General features: G+C 37.5%; 1 protein-coding gene across 3 annotated transcripts in view; it reads right to left on the bottom strand.

Moving 5' to 3' along the window:
• Sptlc2 (serine palmitoyltransferase long chain base subunit 2) overlaps positions 1–22,356 on the bottom strand; it is a 108,392-nt gene that overhangs the window by 53,247 nt on the left and 32,789 nt on the right. For all 3 annotated transcript variants that reach the window (XM_048799074.1, XM_048799073.1, XM_015494387.2), the window contains exons 5-8: positions 18,157–18,250; positions 14,736–14,841; positions 13,821–14,040; positions 10,441–10,567 (exon numbers count right to left, since the gene is read on the bottom strand). In XM_048799074.1, coding sequence (XP_048655031.1) covers positions 10,441–10,567; positions 13,821–14,040; positions 14,736–14,841; positions 18,157–18,250 — 547 coding nt within the window. The remainder of the gene's footprint in view (positions 1–10,440; positions 10,568–13,820; positions 14,041–14,735; positions 14,842–18,156; positions 18,251–22,356) is intronic.

The following is a 22,356-nucleotide window of genomic DNA, read 5'->3' on the forward strand; positions in this document are numbered from 1 at the left end:
TCTCTACCTTTGTCACCAGCCATTTAGGAGGCAGCACAAGAATCTCAGATGTTTAGATTTTCAAGAACAATGAAAATTAGTAAGTCAGCTTTATCATTAAACCCCTGTTCTACGAACCAAACATTTCCCTCATTTTTCTTTTAAAAGGAGAAACAAATGGGCTGGGGATGTGGCTCAAGTGGTTAACGTGCTCGCCTGGCATGCTCGGGGCACTGGGTTCGATCCTCAGCACCACATAAAAATAAAGATGTTGGGGCTGGGGATGTGGCTCAAGCGGTAGCACGCTAGCCTGACATGCATGCGGCCCAGGTTCGATCCTCAACACCACATACAAAGATGTTGTGTCTGCCGAAAAAAAACTAAAAAATAAATATTAAAAATTCTCTCTTTCTCTCTCTCTCTCTTTAAAAAAAAAATAAAGATGTCGTGTCCACTGAAAACTAAAAAATAAATATTAAAAAATTCTCTGTCTTTCAAAAAAAATAAAGAAAAAGGAGAGACAATATATCTTACCTCCTGGTTTCTTTTCCTCTTCCCAATTACCACCATTCAGTAGAGTTGTTTTTGTTATTCTTTGATATAAACAAGCTTTGAAAAAAAACTAAATAAATAACCTTAGGCCTGTTAAACATCAATCTGATTTTGACTGAGGTTTTTAAAAAATGTTTTTCTAGAGCCTGATCTACCAAGAAATCAGTGGTTCTGAGTAGAGCAGCCTAGAATCCTTGTTTTTACATTAAAAAAAAATTTTTTTAAGTTGTCAATAGACCTTCATTTTTTTACTTATTTATATGTGGTGCTGAGGATTTAACCAAGTCCCTCACATGTGTGAGGCAAGTGCTCTGCCACTGAGCCCCAGCCCCTGTGTTTTAATTTTTTGAGACACTGTCTTAAGTTGTCAAAGCTAGCCTTGAACTTGCAATCCTTCTGCCTTATCGTCCACAGTGGCCTACAGAGACTACTGGCATGTGCCACAATGCCTAGAATGAATATTCTTTTTCCTAAACTCCACAGCAGTGATGCTCAACCTGGGCTTCCACTGGAAGTATCAGGAGCACTTTTAAATAACAACATACGGAAGCGCTCACCCCTAGATAGTCAAAGGTCTGCAGTGGGTCTTTGCCATTGGACACTGCTTCTAAACTTCTCATTTTGGGGCAAGGTTAAGGACTACTGCACTAAAGTGCTCAGATGCAGGCGGTCCATGGACAGAGTTTGAGCGTAGGACTTAAAAGAGTTCACCTTAACACGGTCCTTTGGAAACTCTGACAAAGACTCCTTGAACCCAACTGGAGTCAGGTTCCTCTGAGCGCTTTCTCTGTCAGACCTTGAGATTCCCTTTACAGTTTCAAGGAATACAACATGACTAAAAATCCTGCTGAGGGAGTTTGGAGAAAATCCCTGCACTTGGTATCTGACCACCCTTGATATCTTGGCACCCGGTCTGCTTCCTGCAAAAATTCTGAAGGCAAGGAGCCCCTAACCCTTGATGCTTCCCTTGGTAATTGCCCACCCACTACCCTGCATTCTGGCTATAAATTCCCACTTACCTGCGCCAGAGTCAGTAAAGCCCAATCTCTCATTGCAGTGGCCCCCTATGCCTATCACCTGGCCCCTCTTGAATAAGAAGTGCCATGGGACTGAGTGTTTTGCTCAGAGGTAGAGGACTTGCCTAGCATGTGCAAGGCTCTAGGTTCAATTTCTGTCACTACAAAATCAGTTCTGTCCCTGGAGCCACCTCTCTCACTCAGTCTCTCCGCTCTACTCTATGAGTGCACTCTCACTTTTGCTTTAATAAATCTGTGTTCTGCCTGTTTGAAAAAAAAAAAATCAATTCTTCTTTGGAAAGCTCTCATATCTGGCAAACTATCAGAAGAGTAGGTATCATTGTCTTGACAGAGGGCAGTCCCGCAGTCCATCTATCTTGTTAATTGCTTACATGCATTAAGTGATGGTAGCAATTAACCATTACAAAGTTGAAGAACACCTGGAATCAAGTCCCTTAGGCAAAATCCTAAGAATAATTCTGGGAGAAAGAGGAGGCAATTCCAATCATGTTAGGGTTTACAAAATTAGCTTTGTTCTTTAATAAGCAACAGAGATGGGGCTATAAAGTTCACAAATTAGAAGTGATCAGAAGACATAGCAAGTAAAGGTATGTCTCAGCTCAGTAACTGAACATACAAAATCACACCAAAAAATCTTTAAATTGCATTATGAAATAAAACTAAGTTAGTTGACCTACTCAATTCTTTTTTTTAATCATTTTTTAGTTGTAGTTGGCTCAAGTGGTAGCACGCTCACCTAGCATGCTTGGGGCGCTGGGTTCGATTCTCAGCACCACATAAAAAATAAAATAAAGATATTATGTCCACCTAAAACTATTTTATTTACTTATTTTTATGTAGTGCCTGGGCCTCCCACATGCTAGGTGAGCTCTCCACTGAGCCACAACCTCAACCCTCACCTACTTAATTCTTAAAAAAAAAAAAAAAAAGGATTCAATACTTTAATCAAGTTTAGATTCCTCAGGTCATCTTACCATATTACCAAAAAAGGAAGGACATACAGTTCAGGGCTCCTTTCTTGCCCCAGAGGAATGAACTCAAACTCTTTATGTTTTGTACTAAGAACAAGATTCTACTTAACGGCTAAGTCTACATTTGTTCAAAGGTTACCTTCCAGCCTGCTGCCTGTGGGCATCTTAATAGCCAGTCTCAAACTAACTGAAACAAGACACAAAAGGAGTTTCTTATTGCAAGAAACTTTTATTAACATTTGGATTTGGAAGAAAGAGATGAGAGTGGAAGAAGAAACAGACCGTGGTAAAAAGCTCTTGAGGGTTCAGAATAGATTTCTGAACAGAGTGGGAGGTGAAAGGGGTTACTGATCCATGGAGAGGGAACAGGTAGGCAGATGCCCAAAAGGCCTTTCATTTGTCAGGCTGATTACTCACAAGGAAACATAGCTGTTCTTTGGAAAATTAGCAGACCAGAAACCAGAGAGTTAGAAATAGATTATAAAATAGTCTGTTTTAATAAAGTATTAAATAAACATTAATTATACTTCACAAGTATAAGCGGCTAATGTTAGGAAAGCCACATTTAATTTGAAGACAAGATATTAAGAAAACTTGTCCCATATGTGGGTTCAAATTTCTCCACCTGTAAAAAGTGGTCCTACAGTTTCTGATTTCAAAAGCTTATTAAGTCGTTGGTTAAAAAGGCCCTTTGTGCTAGAAAATGAAGAAATTAATTTATAAAAAGAAATTTTTTTCTTTAAATTTTTTACGTAATTTACTACCATGATAGAAGCCATAGAAAAATTTTACTTCCATAGAAAGTTTTTTTTTTTTGGTAGTGCTAGGGATTGAAGCCAGGGCCTTGTGCATGCTAGGCAAGCACTCTACCAACTGAGCTATATTATATCCCCAGCCCTGTAAAGTTTGGTAAAGAATGTAAGATATGAGGGGTTGGGGATGTGGCTCAAGTGGTAGCACGCTCACCTAGCATACATGGGGCGCTGGGTTCGATTCTCAGCACCACATAAAAAATAAAATAAAGATATTAAGTTCACTTAAAACTAAAAAATAAATATTAAAAAAAAAGAATGTAAGATCTGAATTGCTTCCAATAATTAGATGGCTTTAAGTAAGTTTAAGGTTTAACGGGGTGGAGAAGGAAGAGGTTGTCAGGGGAAAAGGAAGGAGGAACTTGAGAAAAGAGGAAGGTGAACAAAGGAAGAGTTTTTTTTCTGAGACTAGTTCTTCCAGGGAACTTTACCCTACCCCTAGAATGGAAGGTTTTTCAAAGGCAGGGGTCATGTACTGTTCAACTCTGCACCCCTCAAATAGCACCCCTACTACCAGGCACAGAACTTGATAAATGTGGAAACACAGCTTTAACAGCAGGGTTCTAAGCAGTGAGCTACAGAGTCAGGTCAGGCCTGACTCTCCCCATCAGATACAGGACTCAACTGCACTGGGGTAAGAATAAAACTGCTCACCAGGAAACTTAGTTTTTATTTGTATAAATTTCTAATAATAAGATAAATTACTTTAAAGCAGGAAAATAAAATAAAAAAATTTTAGAAGACAAATAAATTGTTCCTGGGCTCAAAAGGCATGGTTGTTTGGAACAAGGATTAAAAGCTGTCACCCCCAGAAAAAGCAAGGGCAAGACGTTATTTTTCCAACAGTTCTGCCCAGGCATGGGAATTGTGAGATGCTTCTTTGTAAAATGTGCCTCAGTTCTCCTAACTTAGTTTTTGACAGTTCTACCTTATTAACAAGTCTATTACTGTAATTAATTCAGTGGGACAAATGAATTTTAATTAAACCTCAATCTTCCTAAGGTATTCATTTTTTTTTTCTTCTGCACCAACAACCATCAGAATGGGCCCAGCTCCTTCAAAACTAAGAAATAAGCCAGGAGTCGTGGTTCATGCCTTTCATCACAGCTACTCTGTAATCCCAGTTATTCTGAGGCTGAACCAGGAGTATTGCAAACTCAAGGTCAGCCTAGGCAACTCAGCAAGACCCTGCCTCAAAATAAAATAAAAAAGGCTAGGGATCAAGCTCAGTAGTAGAGTTATGATCTATATATATGAAGCCCTGGGTTCAATTCCTAGTGCTGCCCGCCCCCCGCCCCCCAAAAAACCCTCAAACACTAAGAAGTAAGAAAAGCTCAGTATTCTATGTGGAAAGTGATTTGTCATCATTTTAAATTTATCTATGTACCTGTCTAGTTTATGCTATCCCATGATTTGGCCATTCTGGCTCAAGATTAGACTATGCAGCAATGTTACAATAAAGCCCACCCGTATTTGAATATTTATAGATCATGTGTGCACTCAATTAACAAATTTATTGAAAGGATACTAAATGTCAGACACTAAGCCAGGTGTTATTCATGTTATTATTAACTATACCTTTAGTAAGAAATAAAATTCATCAAAGTACAGCTCTGGAAAAATGAAAGAAAGAAAAACAAAACAAAATTTTGGTGGACTTGGTCATTTTGCCTTGATCATAGATTTTGGAGTCAAATTTTCATTGCTGGATGTGCATCAGTGTTAACGTGAAGTAAAAAATTCCAAGTGTCTAGAGGAACTTGTTGGAATGTCCCATGCCTAGCTTTTTCTACTCACAAGCCTGTTCTAACTCAACAATGCCATTTAAGGCACAATTTCCATTCACTCCTAAGTCACACGCTGCTCCACATCCACTGGCCAAAGGCCATATGTCCCTCTCTTCCTTGGGGAAAGGATAGGAAGCAGGAAAGGGCGGGAGGAAAGAGAATGCCTGCAAAGCAGGATGGCAATGGATCTCATCTTCCCTTGCCTGCTGTGACTTTGCTGAAAGTGCTACCCCCCTCCCCCAAACCAGCACATCTTCTCACAGGAAAGTCGGAAACATTTGTTAATACCAACCACATACCATTCATGCATGTATTTAAGCCTTACTTAACATTATTTTAAGCAGGCTTTATTTCCACTTAAGTTTTTTAAAAATATTTTTTTAGTTATACATGGACACAATACCTTTATTTGGTTTATTTATTTTTATGTGGTGCTGAGGATCGAACCCAGTGCCTCACATGTGCAAGGCAAGTTCTCTGTCACCGAGCCACAGCCCCAACCCTCCACTTAAGCATTTAATATACTTTCTGCAGTCTAACAATAAAAAAGTTTTGATAAAATAATAAATGTAATATATTTGCATGGCAAATTTTTAATAGCATAGAATATTACTAAATAATAATAAACATTTCTCCCTGAACACTAGCCACCTCCATCCCACTCCCAGGAAGTCTATGTAGGGCTTTTCTGGTAGTTGGCACCAGTGTTGAAAAGACCTCTGCTTCCTATGTCATCAATCCTAGATGATGTCTGAGGCCTTCATACTTCTCCACATTCCACCTTTCCTCCATGAATCACCATCATTTTTGTAATATTACTATTTTTAATTCTTCTAGTGGATAGTTACCTTTGTAAATTTAGAAAGTTTTTCTTAAACCTCGAAATTTGTTCATAAACTTAAGACAGTACCTATTGGTGCTTCACTAACTCTGGTAACATACTGATAGTGGGTGGGGAAACTTGAAATGTATAGAAGCTAGTGGAAAGAATTTAGAAGTCTTTAAAGATGTCTACCAAAATCACTGCAAGGTACATACACTCTAAAGAATCTCACAAAGAAGACACTACAAAGATCACTGTTGCAGTATTATGTAACATTTAAAAATAGCTCTAATAGGGGCTGGGACTGGGGCTGGGGTTCAGCCATAGTGCACTTGCCTGGCATGTGTGAGGCACTGGGTTAGATTCTTAACACCACATTAAAATAAATAAATAAAATAAAGGTATTGTGTCCATCTACAACTAAAAAAATTTTTTAAAGTATTAAAAATGCTATTCACACCCTTTTATCCTCCCCCCCCCAAAAAAAAAACTGAATACACTTGTGTGTCTTCATCAGTGATACTGCACAGTAAGGACTCCACTACATTTCCCACTTACGCATTCACCTGTCTCTCCATTTCCCTCTCACTCAGAGATGTCTTTAGGTACGTGGGCTTACCTACTTTCTTCATAGCTTTTATACACATCATGGGAAATTTTTTGTCATAATGTGGGAAGATGACCAGGATAAAACACAACATAGTCAAACAACTCTAGCAGACAGAAGACATCCCCCCCCCCCCAGGAAAAGACACCCGTCCCCCCCCCCCAGGAAAAGAGCCTCATGAGTAATACACATCCTGCAGCAGCTTCCCCAGACTCACGCTCAGCACTTTGGGTAGCCTGCCAAGGGAGACTTATGACATGGGGTTTTCATTCATACACTTAAATCTCATAAACATTTCTGTGAGTTATTACAGCAAGTAGAGTGAGTCCTCCAGAACGGGGAACACGTACTCCATATGCTATTTATGGGCAAACACACTCCCTAAAGTATGAAAGCACTGAGGGAGACAATTGCAGGACAGCGACTGTCTTCTAGGGAGTGGGTGGGAGACACAGGATCAGGAAAAGATAGCTGAAAAGTTTCATATATCTTTTGATTTCTTTTTAAAAGGTGAGATAAGGGTCTGGGGCTGTGGCTCAGTGTAGAGTGCTCGCCTAGCATGAATGAGGCATTGGGTTTGATCCTCAGCACCATATAAAAATAAAATAAAGATACCATGTTCACCTAAAACAAAAAAAAATAAATATTTTTTTAAAAAAGGTGAGATAAAAGGTGAAATGCTATCATTATTAAAATACCAGCACAAGGCACGTTATTTCCTGTACGTTTCATGAAATTTGAAGGACCAATGAAATTCTTAACCTATCTGAAACAGGCACAAGTCTACCAATATTGAGCAGATCACAGAAACTATTCAAGAATTTGAATCTGATACTACACAGGACAAGGGAACTAGCGAGTGCCTGTGGTTTTTGCCCTGTAAACCTCGTACCCTGACAAGACTGCCTTCCACGAGAATCTCCACCCCAGCCTCTGGCCTCATGATTCCAACCTTGACCACTCTTTGCCTCACACAGATCTGCCCTGGCCACAGTGGCCACCTTGCTACTCCTTGAACACAGAGTTGCCTCCATGTCAGGGAACTTCTGCCCCTGGGTTTTCATGTCTAAATCCTCACCTTCTTCAAATCCTTGCTGAAATCCACAACTACTACCCTCTTTAAAATGACAAAGTGAGTCCCCAGCTTCTTAACCCCTATTTCCCTGCTTATCTACCTGTCAGTTCTTACCACTTTCTAGCATTATGTAATTCACACACCTCCACCCACAAAAGAAAACCCAGAAATTTGGGGATGTTTTATCCTTTGATGAATACAGGTGCCTGGATAGCACCTAGCACAATGCAGGCACTTAAATATCTTAATTAATAAAGCTTCAATCATTCTATACTACAGTGTTCTCTGGTACTCACACAACTACCAATCATTCTTTGCACCCACAATACTGCTCAAGTATACACTTTAATTCAAATAGTCTGAGTGTATTCCCATTTCTGTGAATTCTGATTCAGAGTCTAACATGCAGTAAGAAACTTGATGTTTTTAGAATTAATGAATTCAACATCTTGAACATAAGGGATGCAGAACATTTCTATTACAAAAAGAATCACCCTCAGGTAACCAACTGCAGGTCTCTCTTTAGAAAGATCACCTTAAGGCACAATCAGAAGACTACTGTCGGGGTTCAGAGCTTTTTTTCTACAAGGACAATAAAAAGATGCACTCAAAATGTCATAAAAATAAATATCATCTTAACACATACACAGATGAAAGAAGTCAGGTCAAGTTTAATTAAGATCCAATAGCAGGCTATGGAGAAAAGGTATTTATCTCTACTTTTTAATTTTTATTGACCTCTGTTTTGACAGAGAAACAATGAATAGAAGTTATCATGCTAATTAAACATTTCAGGGAATAAATTTTAAAATAAATTATTTAAAAGTTGGTAGTGGGGCTGGGGTTATAGCTCAGTGGCAGAACACTTGCCTAGCACATGTGAGGCATTGGGTTTGATCCTCAGTACCACATAAAAATAAATAAATATATAAAATAAAGGTGGTGGGGGAAGCTGATAGGAAAAGTTTTTAAAATGGCCACAAATTCTTTGACATGCCTTGAGTTGGGGAAGTGCAGGTTAATACTCCATGCCCTTCATTCTGGCCTGACCTTAGTCATGAATGAGCTTATTTAACAACTAATCAGAAGAGGTCATGGAGTTTCAGCCAGGTTCTTTGGAATGCCTGCTCTCTAAAGTGTCCTTTCACAAACTGTTACCCAGTCATGATGTCATGGAAAGGAATCATAAAGGTACTCCGGTCACATCATGGCTAAGCCTGTCTTAGCCTAGGTCAGTCTAGCCCAGGTGTCCTGTGAAGAAGCTACCAGATGATCCCAGTCCCAAGTCATCTAAGTCTTCCAGTATTTGAGTCTTCCAAGCTAGTCCCAGACACTCCGCAGCAAAGACAAGCCGTTCCTGCTGTGCCCTGACCAAATTCCTGACCCACAGAATCTGAGCATAAATAACTGGTTGTTGTGTTGCACCACTAAGCTTTGGGGTGGCTGGAGAGAAAGAACTGGAAACAAGTGCTGCCCCAAGTCTTTTTCTAATCACCATACTTCATTTTTTCATGAGATGTAATTGGTTAGTACATACAAGTCATTTATCCAGAAGTAGTATGGCACAAGATTCATGCTCTAGCAAAGGACAAAGTATTGACTCAATATTAACTTTGAAAGATGTCAGTCCTTTCCTAACCACCCAAGTTTGTGCCCTATACCAATAAGGTGAACATACCTCATGAAGTCACTCAAGAAATGCTAATGTGTCTGTCTCCTTCTCACTCTCTTCTCTCTCAGAGCAAAGCATTCTCTTTTCAATAATACCACATCAGAAAGAGGAAAGTAAATTGTAGCTATTGGTACTCATGAGGCCCTAATGCTATGTGTGCAATATTTCTGAAATATTTTCTTCCTGAAGAAACAAATTCATAAAATTAAAAATGATCACAATTTACTATTTCCAAAAATCTTTCCCTAGAAACAAGGATCTATAACTGATAGAAAAAATATTAAGGCAAAATTTTGATTTCAGAAAACAACTTTAATCAAAATCAGATGGACCCCTTTGTTCTTGTTTTTAAGCACAAATATAGTCAATCTTAAAGTATTATATAGCTATAGAGTGAAGAGCTCAAGGCTAATAATAAAAAATCTTTTATTAAAGTCATTCTTGTAAAAGCAAAAAAAGTAACAAGTAAAATTAAATGTATATCTTACACTGGCAATAGAAATACTTTTTAAAGTAAAAACAACAAAAACTCAATTTTATTATAACTAGTCTGTAGTCAATACTGCCCTCTGGTGACACAAAATAAAAGTCAAATGTCAGAAAGTGAATGTAATACTTGATTTCAGTGTTCAAGTCAAGGTATCTAGTCTGGACTATAAATTCCACCAAAGACAAAATAAATAGATTCATTATTACCTTCATTATCTATTTCATGTTAAATTAGAAACTCTCAAGGGTTCTTATACATGGAAAGAGCAGTTCTTGCATAAACTATTAATGAAACATCATTACATGGTAAATTTTATCTTCCGTAAAATTATTCAATTTAAGGATACCCTGAAGGCATGCTGCTCATAAGTTAAGAGGGCATGCAGGACAGTGAGAGGAAAGCCTTGCCATCTGTAAACAGAAAATTCCATGGGAAGGGAGCCATAGTTCTCAGCGCCTGTGTATCTAACACACTGAAAAGTGCCCATGGAAACCAAGGCCTCACAAGCCTGCCAACTCTGCCCCTCAGGAAACCTTACTCCTTATTTTTAAGAAAAAAAGCTTAACAAAAAAGAGCACATTTGGCTGCTAAATATTCACTGAGTGTAGGAAATGTTTCAAGAAAAAAAGACTTACCAAGGCTAGTGCCATCCTGCCCCATGATGCACTTCATAGAGGTGATGATCTGCTCCACCACAGGCGGTGACAGAGATGTGGCATACACTGCACTGTGAGAATGTGTGCGCAAATAGTCAATCAGCTCCTGGGGAGTTCAAAGAGGCAGATAATTAGAGGCAATTCTTTAATTTACTGGCAATGTCAGTCACTACCTTCCTTCCAGGTGCCAGTGGACACCTCCCTTGAATGGCCTGGCAGAGACACTAACCTGAGATGTGAGGTCAACCGACAGGGTCAAAGTGTACTGTCAGCAACAACTGGGTTAGAATCTCTACAAAGGCTTTTAATCTTTGTTTCATTTTTTTTTAAACCAATTTCAAAGTATCTTTTCTCTATTTAATGTTACCAACAAACAAGGAGGGTTCTGGATTTCCCTTTTAGATACAATGATTTACTTCTAAGCATTACAGAAAATTTCACTTTCATCTCACCTTATACTTGCAAGGCTTATCCTTATACCCTTAAAGTAATAGTACTCAGTCTTGGGGTTCAGCTTGGTGGTAGAGCAAATGCCTGGCATGTGTGAGATTCTGGGTCAGTCCCCAGCAATAAATAAACAAATAAATAAATAAATAGTCTCTAATATTGATTTTAAGGGCATCAGAATATCCTCCAGTTATATGGAGATTTATAAAATAATATAAATGTGGCAGAAATAAGTCTTTCATTAGAACACCAATGCTACCTCACTGCATAAAGTAAAGCCCTGTTACAAGGATTTCTAAAACAACTAATTATATACCCCTGTTCTCTGGTACTTTTTAACTTCACTTAAATCTTTAAATAAATAAAATGTGGGGCTGAGGCTATGGCTCAGTGGTAGAGCGCTCACCTGGCACTAGTGAGGCACTGGGTTTGATCCTCAGCACCACATAAAAATAATGTGGTGCTAAATATATATGTAAAAAAATACAAAATAAATAAATGTGCACACAAGTGTTATTACCAAAACCAAGTAAATAAACAAAAATACAGTATAACATGTGCTAATACTTCTAAAATAGTAAAAAACATGCCCCCAAACCCAGAAGCACAAATGTTATACTTAAATGATCTCCCAGAATATTACTTTTCTATACTCTGGTATACAGGAATAAATCTTACCAAAAAGCAGTTAACTCTCCAAAATAAGCCTAGTTCCATTAACAAAAAGGGTAACATTTGAGAATAAAATCCACCAAACCTGATTAAAACCTACTGAAAATGTGTTTTCCCTAAAAGGCAACCAATTATTTAAAGAATGACTATTCTTTAAGACACCCAACACCAGGAATTTAGAACATTTTTGAGTACCTACTATGTGCTATATACGAATATCTGACATATACCATTTTTTCCTAATGTTACAGTGATTTTTAAAAATACTTTTATGAAAATATAAACCACATGCTATTATATTCACCTTTTAATTTTTGGTACCAGGGATTGATGAGCCCAGAGGTGCTTAACCATGGAGCCACACCTCCAACCCTTTTTATTTTGAGATAGGGTCTCATTAAGTTGCTTAGGGCCTTGCTAAGTTGATGAGGCTAACTTTGTTATGATCCTGCTGCCTCAGCCTCCTGAGCCACTGGGATTAAAGGCATGCACCACTGAGCCTGGCTCATATTCACCTTTTGAAAGTGTACAATTCAGTGGCTTTTAGCATATTTGGAATAGTGCAACTTTCACCAGCATCTAATTTTAAAACATTTACATCACCCTAAAAGAGAAACCCATTAAAGGTCCCTTCTACTTCTCCCTCTCCTCAGCCCTGGCAACTTCTAATCTACTTTCTGTTTCTACACCTATTCTTAATAGAAAACTTCAAGAAAAATCATCATACAATATGTGACCCTTGCCGACTGACTTTTCTCTTAACAGGATGTTGTCAAAGTGCATCCCTGTTGTATTAGGCACATATCATTTTAAACTCTTATTACAATATTACAAGAGCTAGGCATATCTATCTTTATTTTAATGACAAAGAAACTGAAAAGTTAAATGCTTTCCTGAAGGTCTCACAAAGCAAGCAGAGGCAAATCCAGGCCTGTTTCCTTGGTTCACCATTGCCACCATGCCACATTGATTTTTTTCTTTTTTGAGAGAGAGAGAGAGATAACTTTTTTTTTTTTTGATATTTAAAATCTTTATTGTTTCATCATCAAAGTTTTCTTTCCATAGAAGAATGGCAAGGTTGTGTCAGTGCATATTCTATGGAAAAATCATACCTCAAGTATCTAGCCTAGAAACCAGAGACAGCACTGTAAGCTTATGTGCAAGGTCAAAGACACAATGCTGTCAATGCAATTAGTATACTGAAAGAATACACAGCTGTCAGAAGGAGTCTATGGCCAAGGGAATAAAACAGTAGCAGTGCATTGCACTGATATTCTAGAGAAACCAAAAATGGAGGACCAAAGAATGCACTCACTTCCTGAAGAAAAAACAACAAAAAAGAAGCCAGTAGATCATAGGCATAAAGAGTTCCAGCTGTATCTCCAGCTGTCTAGTATGTATACTTGTACCTTCCTCTTTAAGTCTAGAGCATAATTACACAACAAGCTATTTTCAGCCCATGTGTAAATAGCATAGTTGCATGCAGATATTTCATTCTGCTTCCCATTTCACAGCCTAAAAGTAACAAAACTTGGGTTAGGCAAAAAAAACCTGTAGCTTTAGGCATCTTCAGAAAAAAGCTAAAATTTGGAGAACTTTTTTTTTAATATTTATTTTTTAGTTTTCAGTGGACACAACAACTTTATTTTATTTTTATGTGGTACTGAGAATCCAATCCAGCGCCCCGCTCATGCCAGGCGAATGCACTATCACTTGAGCCACATCCCCAGTCCCACATTGGTTTTTAGTTACCTCAAAGTTCACTATATAATTTCAGAATTGAAAGATACAATGTTCTGTAGCACCCTAGAGCTAGCAAATGCTTTTTCTTCCTCTTTCTATGTTCACCCATGATACATTTGAGTCCAAGGGCCGGGAAACCGAGCTTCTGTTCCCACTAGCTCCCATGACAACAACACTACTTTCGAAACCCAGCAGCAGACTGGCAACAGGAAGCAGCACTGTGTGTCCTCTCACAAAAGAGGGTATTCTATATCTCAAACCAGAACGTAGTTTAGAAAGAAGCTCAAATAAGAAAACAACCAACAATGAACAGAACCAGCCTTTAGCTCAGTGAGGAGACATCAGCGTCACTCTCCGGGCAGCTGAAGCGGGAAGCCCACTGGCACTAGGAGCTAAGCCACAAACAAACTCAGGATCTCCACACCCCAGTTCAGGACTCATCTGCTAAACACTGCCAAGTTCAGGAGTCCTGTTTTCATCTTTAATGGCCCATTCACCTTCTTGCCTCCAATGTATCCTCCAGAAGCACCAAAGCTCTTTGTGAACGTTCCCATCATGACATCCACATCCTCAGGATTCAAGCCAAAGTAGTCTACCACACCTCGACCTTTAGGGCCCAGGGCGCCGATGCTGTGAGCCTCATCCAGATACAAGTATGCCTTGTATTTCTTCTTGAGGGCAATCACTTCAGGAAGGCGAACAATAGACCCCTCCATGCTGGCAAAACAGGATTAAAAAAATATATACATTGAGACTTTTTAACCTCTCAAAATTAGAAATTGTTGCTTTATTATTCATATTGTGAGTTTATTTCTTTTTAAATCATCTAACGACTCCACCTGTGATTTTAAATCGACAGGGTTAGTTGGTGCCATGGCTTGGCAGAAATCTAGAGGAAAGGAGATTAGATCTTTTAAGACAAGTGCCAGAATACTAATACATGACAGAAAGAATTAAGGTCACAGCAGAGTCTTCTAAAGCTTGTACTTATAGGCAACATTAGACTTTTGTATTACATTGCATACACAATTAAAATTACACAAAAGAGTAAAAAATTAGGAGATCAAAGAATAAGGACTAGCAACATTAATCGAAGAAAAATATTTCTTAAAATTAAGTGGTATGTAATTTGGTTTGACATATTAGAATCCATATTCTTACCCATATGTGTGAGTTCCCTTGCCAAGAGAAAAATACAGGACCCAAAGAGAATGGGCATTAGGAGACTGTGTAGTGTACACACAAAAAGCCTTCTATTCCAGTGCTGACTTTGCTTCCAGGGTTTTCAACAAGTCATGATACTGTTTCTTTAGTTTCCAGAGGGTGCAATGTAGCATTCCCTCCTTCAGCTTAACAATTCTAGAACTTCATGGACCCAAGTCACAAAGATCAGGACAGTGAAGTAGGATTACCTATATATTCCTTCCACAAGAATTAGAATTTTCTTCCAGGGCCTTCGTGTCCGAGGCTGACCATAAACAATGGCATCTTTTAATAGCTTCTCTAGGCTTTGCATATCTACAAGTACATGAAAAAGAATTGAGTCATAGACAATCTTCCTTTTTCCTAACTTTCTTCCAAAAATTCAAATACACATTTCTTACTCATTCGGAAAGTGTGTCTTGAATAGCAAAGGACATGAACAAAAATAGAGTCAAGCAAAATGAGACTAGGGCAAAATGGTGAACTATTGCCACCTTTAACTGAAACCTAAATATGACAAATATTCAAAACCATCAACATGATTAAATAACTGTGGGTACTGTCTGCTTCAGTTGCTTACCATGCTTTATGAAATGACCAATGCTTCATCTTAAATACTTTGCCTTCAAGTTAGCTTTTCTGTGTTTGTAGAATCAAAGTATATCTCTAATCCTAGTGAGTCATTCATAAAGAAGAGCATAAAGAAGACTGAACAAGAGTGTGAACAAAGGGCTGGGAATGTAGCTCAGTGACAGTGCTTGGCCTAATGTGCACCAGTACCAAATAAAAAGTGTGTGAACAAATCATCACAAATATGTATACCTATACTTCAAAGTGTAGTCTCTACTTCCTTCCATCTGGGATGTACTCAATAAGTGCTTGTTAAATAGCCTTAATAGCCTAATATTGGTACCGGGTTTAAAATACACCAATCTGGGTGCTTGTGTCTATGTTTTAAGCGAGCTTGGCAAGCAGTTGAGACTGTTCCCTATTCAACTTCCTCAGCCATTCATACATAACCAAGTTCTGTGGCTCTGCTAGTGCTTAAGGTGGTTAATCGGCCTAGGACACGACCTGGTATTACCATTAATGAGGATCATATGGTAAAGTTCCTATTAAAGACAAATGCTTTGAAGACTGTTGCCACCATTATGACCTCCATATTTAAAATATTTGCTCTGAAATGAATCTTAAAAAATTCCCCCAGGGGCTGGGGTTGTGGCTCAGTGGTAGCGCACTTGCCTAGCATGCGTGAGGCACTGGGTTTTGATTCTCAGCACCACATACAAATAAATAAAATAAAGGTCCAGGGGCTGGGGATGTGGCTCAAGCGGTAGTGCGCTCGCCTGGTGTGCGTGCCGCCCGGGTTCAATCCTCAGCACCACATACAAACAAAGATGTTGGGTCTACCGAAAACTGAAAAATAAATATTAAAAAATTCTCTCTCTCTCTCTCTCTCTCTCTTTAAAAAGAATTTAAAAAATAAAAAATAAATAAAGGTCCATCAACAACTAAAAAATATTTTTTAAAAAATTCCCCCAAATCTAATCCCCAATTCTGGGGGATATTTAATAGTAGCAGGAAACACCTCACCATAAAATATGAATTTGCATTTTTTATTGCTCATCACTGGAGAAGGGGTTTACAAAATTACATGTTTGCTCTTTTCATAAAAGAACTGTGATAAGGAGAAATAAAGGAATAAAAACACAAAACACAAACACAAATATGATAACCAGAGGCTGAGATTGTGCTTAAACTTTCAGCTATTTGCAATAAAGCAGTTTGCACCCTTCCTAAGACAGAAGATGCTCTGTACAGGAGTATATTTGCCCTAATTTTTAAAAACATATTTTTAGTTGTCAATGGACCTTTATTTTATTTATATGCAGTGCTTAGAATCCAACCCAGCACCAGCACCTCACACATGCTAGACAAGTGCTCTACCACTGTGTCTCAACCCCAGCCCAATCTGTCCTAATTTGAAGTCTATAGTTCTGCAGATAGCAATGTGTGGCAATCAGCCAGAGACAAGTGTATACTTGTTATTTGAGTTTCTTATGTTTATAGACAGAAAGGAAGAGGAAAATAAATATTGATTCTAAGTTTTAGACAAGAAGAAATATCTATAACAAAATGCTTGATCATATTATCTATTCGGGAAAAAAACATTTAATCTCTTTCCCCTATTTCCTCAAATTTTACTATATATTTCCTCAAATTTCACGGAAATTTAGGTTGAAATATATAGTAAAACTCCCAGAAAAGTATAACTTTATGTTTGAAATGAGGAAGACATTAAGTAAAATCCAGCAGTCCCAACAAGCATGACAAAATAATTTTGTGTCTGCATAGCAAGACACACAAAAAAAGAGTCAAAAATAAATTAAAAAATGGTGCAAATTTATATATAAAGGGCTCTTACAATCAGAGGAAGAGATAAACAGTTTGAAAGTGGCCAATTTATAAAGTAACACCAGTAAATAAGTATATAAAATAACTATATAAAAAGTTGCTTTACACTTAATAATCAAAGAAATAAAAATCAATGTATTATTTATTTACTAATTAGATTCAAAAAGATTTAAAATGATTCATAATAACCTATGTTGTCCAATGATTAGAAAGAGTTATTTGTATAATGCTTAAAAGCAATTTGGAAAAGGATTAAAAATTTACACCCTATTACTCAAGCATTCTGAGACTGCTAGGCACTAATCAGATGATTGTACAAAAATGGGAGTGAAGTGCAGTTTCTAATAGAAAAGTTTAGAAACAATTTGAGGTTCATACTGAGGGGCGGATTCACTTATGGCAAAATCAGAAATAATTGCCAAACTGGCATTAAAGGAGGAGGTAGTCATAGCTACTAACAATCTATGTTCACATTGTTAAAAAAAGGAAATTGCAGGTTACACCTTAGGTTTCATTTGATAAAACAAAATACATTTTAGGCAAGAAAAACAGAAGAAAGTCATTAAGACCCATAATCCTTTTCTCCAGAGGTAAAGAACATTTTGGAATATATTATTCTAGACTTTTGATCTGTACATACACACATTTTGGCAAAAGATGTTAAACATATGGTGCAGTAATTTTTTTCTCACTGTGTGTATTTTAACTATGAAAATTATGTTGTATTGTGTATTATTTAATAGTACACAGATATTTCCACTTGGAGAGCAGGTTTTTGCTTTCTGGCACTTTTCTCTGAGGTCCTACAGTATCTGTACATATCCAGATCTCTGTACTTGCCTATTGTATTGTAGATGCTGGTTTAACTGTTAAATCTTTATTAACCAGAGATCCTACAGATCAGGAATCCTGACTTATTATCTCAATACCCTTCAGGCATCTATTATGTATACTTTAACAAGAGATTTGCAAATAAGAAGATGGAATGGAAAACCTGAAAGTCAATTAAAAGGAGACTATCATATTTTGCATAAAAGATCTGTGTTTTTACTCCAATGAGGAAGTGCACAACTTTTAAAAAACAGGAGAACATTTTAAATTTTCTATTTAGCTTCATTTATGTTTTCTATTATTAATAGAAGTAATGTTACTATTACCATTGACACAAAGAATATTAAACCTAAAGCATATAGTGAATTCTATGACAAAACTCACTGTTGTGCTTGAAGATTCGAATGGTTGCCCCCGACAGTCTGGCTCCTAGAACCAGCGACGCATGGTTTAGCTCATCACTCAGAATTAAGCAACCCTGCAAAACCACAAGCATAGGAAGGTAAGATGATGGAGGGGAAAGTGTTAATTATGCAAATTACAAAAGGCTACAGTCACTAATAATTAAACCCTATTAAGGAAACCCTACACAACAGCAAAGTGATCGATATTTTAAAAAGTGTATTTGTTTTTACAGAGATACCTTAGAAATCGATGCAAAATCCTAGCCTATTTAATACCTTCATTCTGTGATGGACCTAAACATTCAGATACACAGCAAGAGGTTCTTATTCATATCTAAAATCATAAGATTTTAGCATATGAATAAGACCGACCATCTTTAAAAGATTTGGTTTTCTCTGATTTGAGAATATTCTCTTTCTCTCTGTAGCAGGGATTGAGATCAGGGCACTCAACCACTGAGCCACATCTATTTTGTATTTTATTTAGAAACAGGGTCTTACTGAGTTGCTTAACGCCTTGCTTTTTGCTGAGGCTGATTTTGAACTCACAATCCTCCTGTCTCAGCCTCCTGAGCAGCTGGGATTACAGGCATGTGCCACTGATTTGAGAATATTTCAACTGAATTTTGATATGCTGTACTGTTTACTTGTAGGAAATGGCATCTCAGAGTTAAGCCTGTAGAAATGGGGCACTGTTTCTCTCTACTAACCATATCATTCAGAATTCAGGAAGGATCTCACTTATAAACCCTATATCCCATGGTGTGTAAAATCTCTGGAAAAACTTTACTTTCACATGTAAATATGGTTCATGCTACAGCAACAGGAAAAGGTTGATGCTCTTGGTTTTTTATTTCTTCCCTAATTTATACTAGGCCATCTCTCCTGGAGTCCTTCCACTATAAGGGCACATGGTGTTCTTAATGCACAGATTTTTTTCTCTGTCAAAAAACAGCTTCAGAATATCCGATTAGATCTCATTTTCTCTGAATTGCCTCTTTAAAAACCCCCTTTTCCTGCAGATGGCAGAATCACAACTTTTGGGACAGGAATCCCCTGTATTTCTCCTTTGCTAGAAAAGCAATAAACCTTTTTTATCTCAAAAAAAAATCAGATTAGATAAAATAATATAAGGTACAGACAGTCTACAATATGCTCCCATAAGAATAAAAGGAAGAAGATGGATTAGCATATGCCTATTTATTACAGGACATTCTTGGACAGATATTTAGGAAAATTGTAATAGCAGGTATCTGATTTTTTTACTGTGTGCTAGTTTTTTATTACTTAAATAAAAGCTACCTATATCAAAATAAAAAAAGGCTGGGGATGTGGCTCTGTGGCAAAGCACCCCTGGGTTTGATCCCTGGTACCAAATAAAAGGCAGGTTTAGAGGTATGGATACAAACTCCTCTGATTTTAAAAATTCACATTTATTATATACATATGTGTACATACACACAGCTGTGTTTGTATGCATGAGTTAGTATACATATATGCATGTTCTATCTGTATCCACTAAGGCATGAGAAGCAGTAAAATCCCATAGCAATAAACACACCTGGTTCCCAGATCCTGTCTTCTAAATACAATTCTCTGGTTGATCCGAAAGCTAGGATAAGGAACAAAGCTGAGCCTGGAACATCTTTTTTTTTTTTGTACTGGAGATTGAACCTAGGGGTTCTCAACCACTGAGCCATACCCCCATACCTCCCCTTAAAAAAATTTTTTTTTTTTAGTTACAGATGGACATAATACCTTTATTTTATTTGTTTATTTTTATGTGGTGCCAGAGATTGAATCCAGTGTCTCACGCATGCTAGGCAAGTGCTCTACGACTGAGCCACAACCACCCCCAGCCCTTTTTATATTTTATTGAGAGACAGGGCCTTGCTAAGTTGCTGAAGCTGGCTTTGAACTCTCAATCCTCCTACCTCAGCCTCCCAAGTTGCTGGGATTACAGGTGTGCACTCCTGCATCTGGCTAAGCCTGGATCATCTTAATATGCCAGAAAGCAAGAAAGTACTTTTAAAAAATGAAAAAGTTGTTGCATATTCTAAAGACACAAGAGCCTTCCTGAATGAGTTCCCAATGCCCAAAACTAAAATAATTCAGGTAACAAAAAGAAGCAATCATATTGGATTATTACCCAAATAATGAAAAAGTCACAAATACATAGTGATATAAATACATAGGGGACAATTCTTCCTTACACACAATTCAAATGAGTATTGAAGGAGAAAACTAGAAAATTTAATGTAAGAACATCAAAGTAATAACTGCCGTAGTTGAGATCCACAGATGAATACTAAAATTAGTAGGTGAAAGGCGAATTGCCCAGTAACATACACCAATACTGTGCACCCTACAGGGCACGTGGTGTTCTTAATACACTGCTTCAGTCGATCATGAGACAGAGCAGACACACCCAAACTGAGACAGTCTACAAGGAAAGACAGGACTGTCACAGATTGGAAAGGACTGAGGAGCTACAATAACTGAATGCAGTTAGTTATGTACATTCTTTTATTTTCTTCTCTCTCCAGCTAATTTCTTTATCTGGAAAAATACGCAGTATCATTACGGCCTTTTTGTTTATAATCTATTTTTAGATAACATTGTTTACCATCTGTATGATTCAATCTGGTTTTTTCCCCTCCTAATCTACTAGGAGTCCTAGTAGATTATATCCTACTATTATATCCTTGGTTTAAAAAAATGAAATAAATATTAAATATCAGCAGTTGACATCTAAGTGCATAATATATTTCAGGCAACATGTTCAGAGATTTAGATGCATTAATACTTTTAATTGCCACAACAATAGTTATGAGGAAGGTACTATTATCATCTTCACTTTACATAGAGGAAACTGAGTCAGGATAACTCTCTTGCTCAAGGTCATCAAAATGCACATTTGATAAAAAGCTCCTGCTTCCAGAACATTGTGTTTATCAACAAACTGCCCTCCCTGCATCGAAGATGAACAATCAACCATCTCACAGAGAAATTCAGTACCAGATTCAAAGAATTAGGAGAAGTAGACAGTTGCTGCCCTTAACAGGTTAAAGGATATTTAGTAACATTTCAACTACAATGTTTTGAGATTCAGAAGACAAATCTTTAAGGTAGTACATTCCCATGTAAATAGAGAAGAAATCTATTAGATAGGAATTTACTAGAGTTTGTGTTCATACAGGGAGAAAATGAAGTTATCTAATGTTCTAAGTATAAAAATTCTAATTCCTAAATAAAGGACAGTAATGCCTTATAATCAATGTGACGTCAAAGAACCACACACTGTGTTTTTGAGGGAATCTGTATGTTTAATCCAAGTTGTTAGATTCACTAGTGTAAAGTTGTTCTCATATTCCCTCATTACCCTTGACTTCTGGAGGCAGTGAGCGACACCCTCACTTGCTCCTGCTATTGGTCTTTTGTGTCTTCTCATCCTGATCAGTTGGCCAGACATTTACCAATTTTTTTAAATTTTTTATTGTTGGTTGTTCAAAACATTACATAGTTCTTGATATATCATATTTCACACTTTGATTCAAGTGGTTTATGAGCTCCCATTTTTACCCCATATACAGATTGCAGAATCACATCAGTTACACATCCATTGATTTACACATTGCCATACTAGTGTCTGTTGTGTTCTGCTGCCTTTCCTATCCTCTACTATCCCCCCTCCCCTCCCCTCCCCTCCCCTCTTCTCTCTCTGCCCCTCTACTGACATTAGACATTTACCAATTTTATTCACTTTCTCAAGAGGCAGTTTTGGTTTCACTGATTTCCTAGTATCTAATTCACTGATTTTTGCATTTATCTTTATTGCATACTTCCTTCTGCTTAGTTCGGGTTTTTACCAATTTTATTCAGTTTCTCAAGAGGCAGTTTTGGTTTCACTGATTTCCTAGTATCTAATTCACTGATTTTTGCATTTATCTTTATTGCATACTTCCTTCTGCTTAGTTTGGGTTTCGTTTGCTCTTTTCTAGTTTCTTAAGATAGAAAGTTTTCTAGCTGGGTACAGTGGCGCACACCTGTAATCCCAGTGGCTCAGGAGGCTGGGGCAAGATGATTGCAGGTTCAAAGCTGGCCTCAGCAACTTAGTGAGACCCCAAGCAACCTAGTAAGACCCTGTCTCAAAAAAAAAAAAAAAAAAAAAAAAAAGAAA

The sequence above is a fragment of the Marmota marmota genome, unplaced genomic scaffold (genome assembly GCF_001458135.2).
Source record: "Marmota marmota marmota unplaced genomic scaffold, marMar, whole genome shotgun sequence".
Lineage (NCBI taxonomy): Eukaryota > Metazoa > Chordata > Mammalia > Rodentia > Sciuridae > Marmota > Marmota marmota.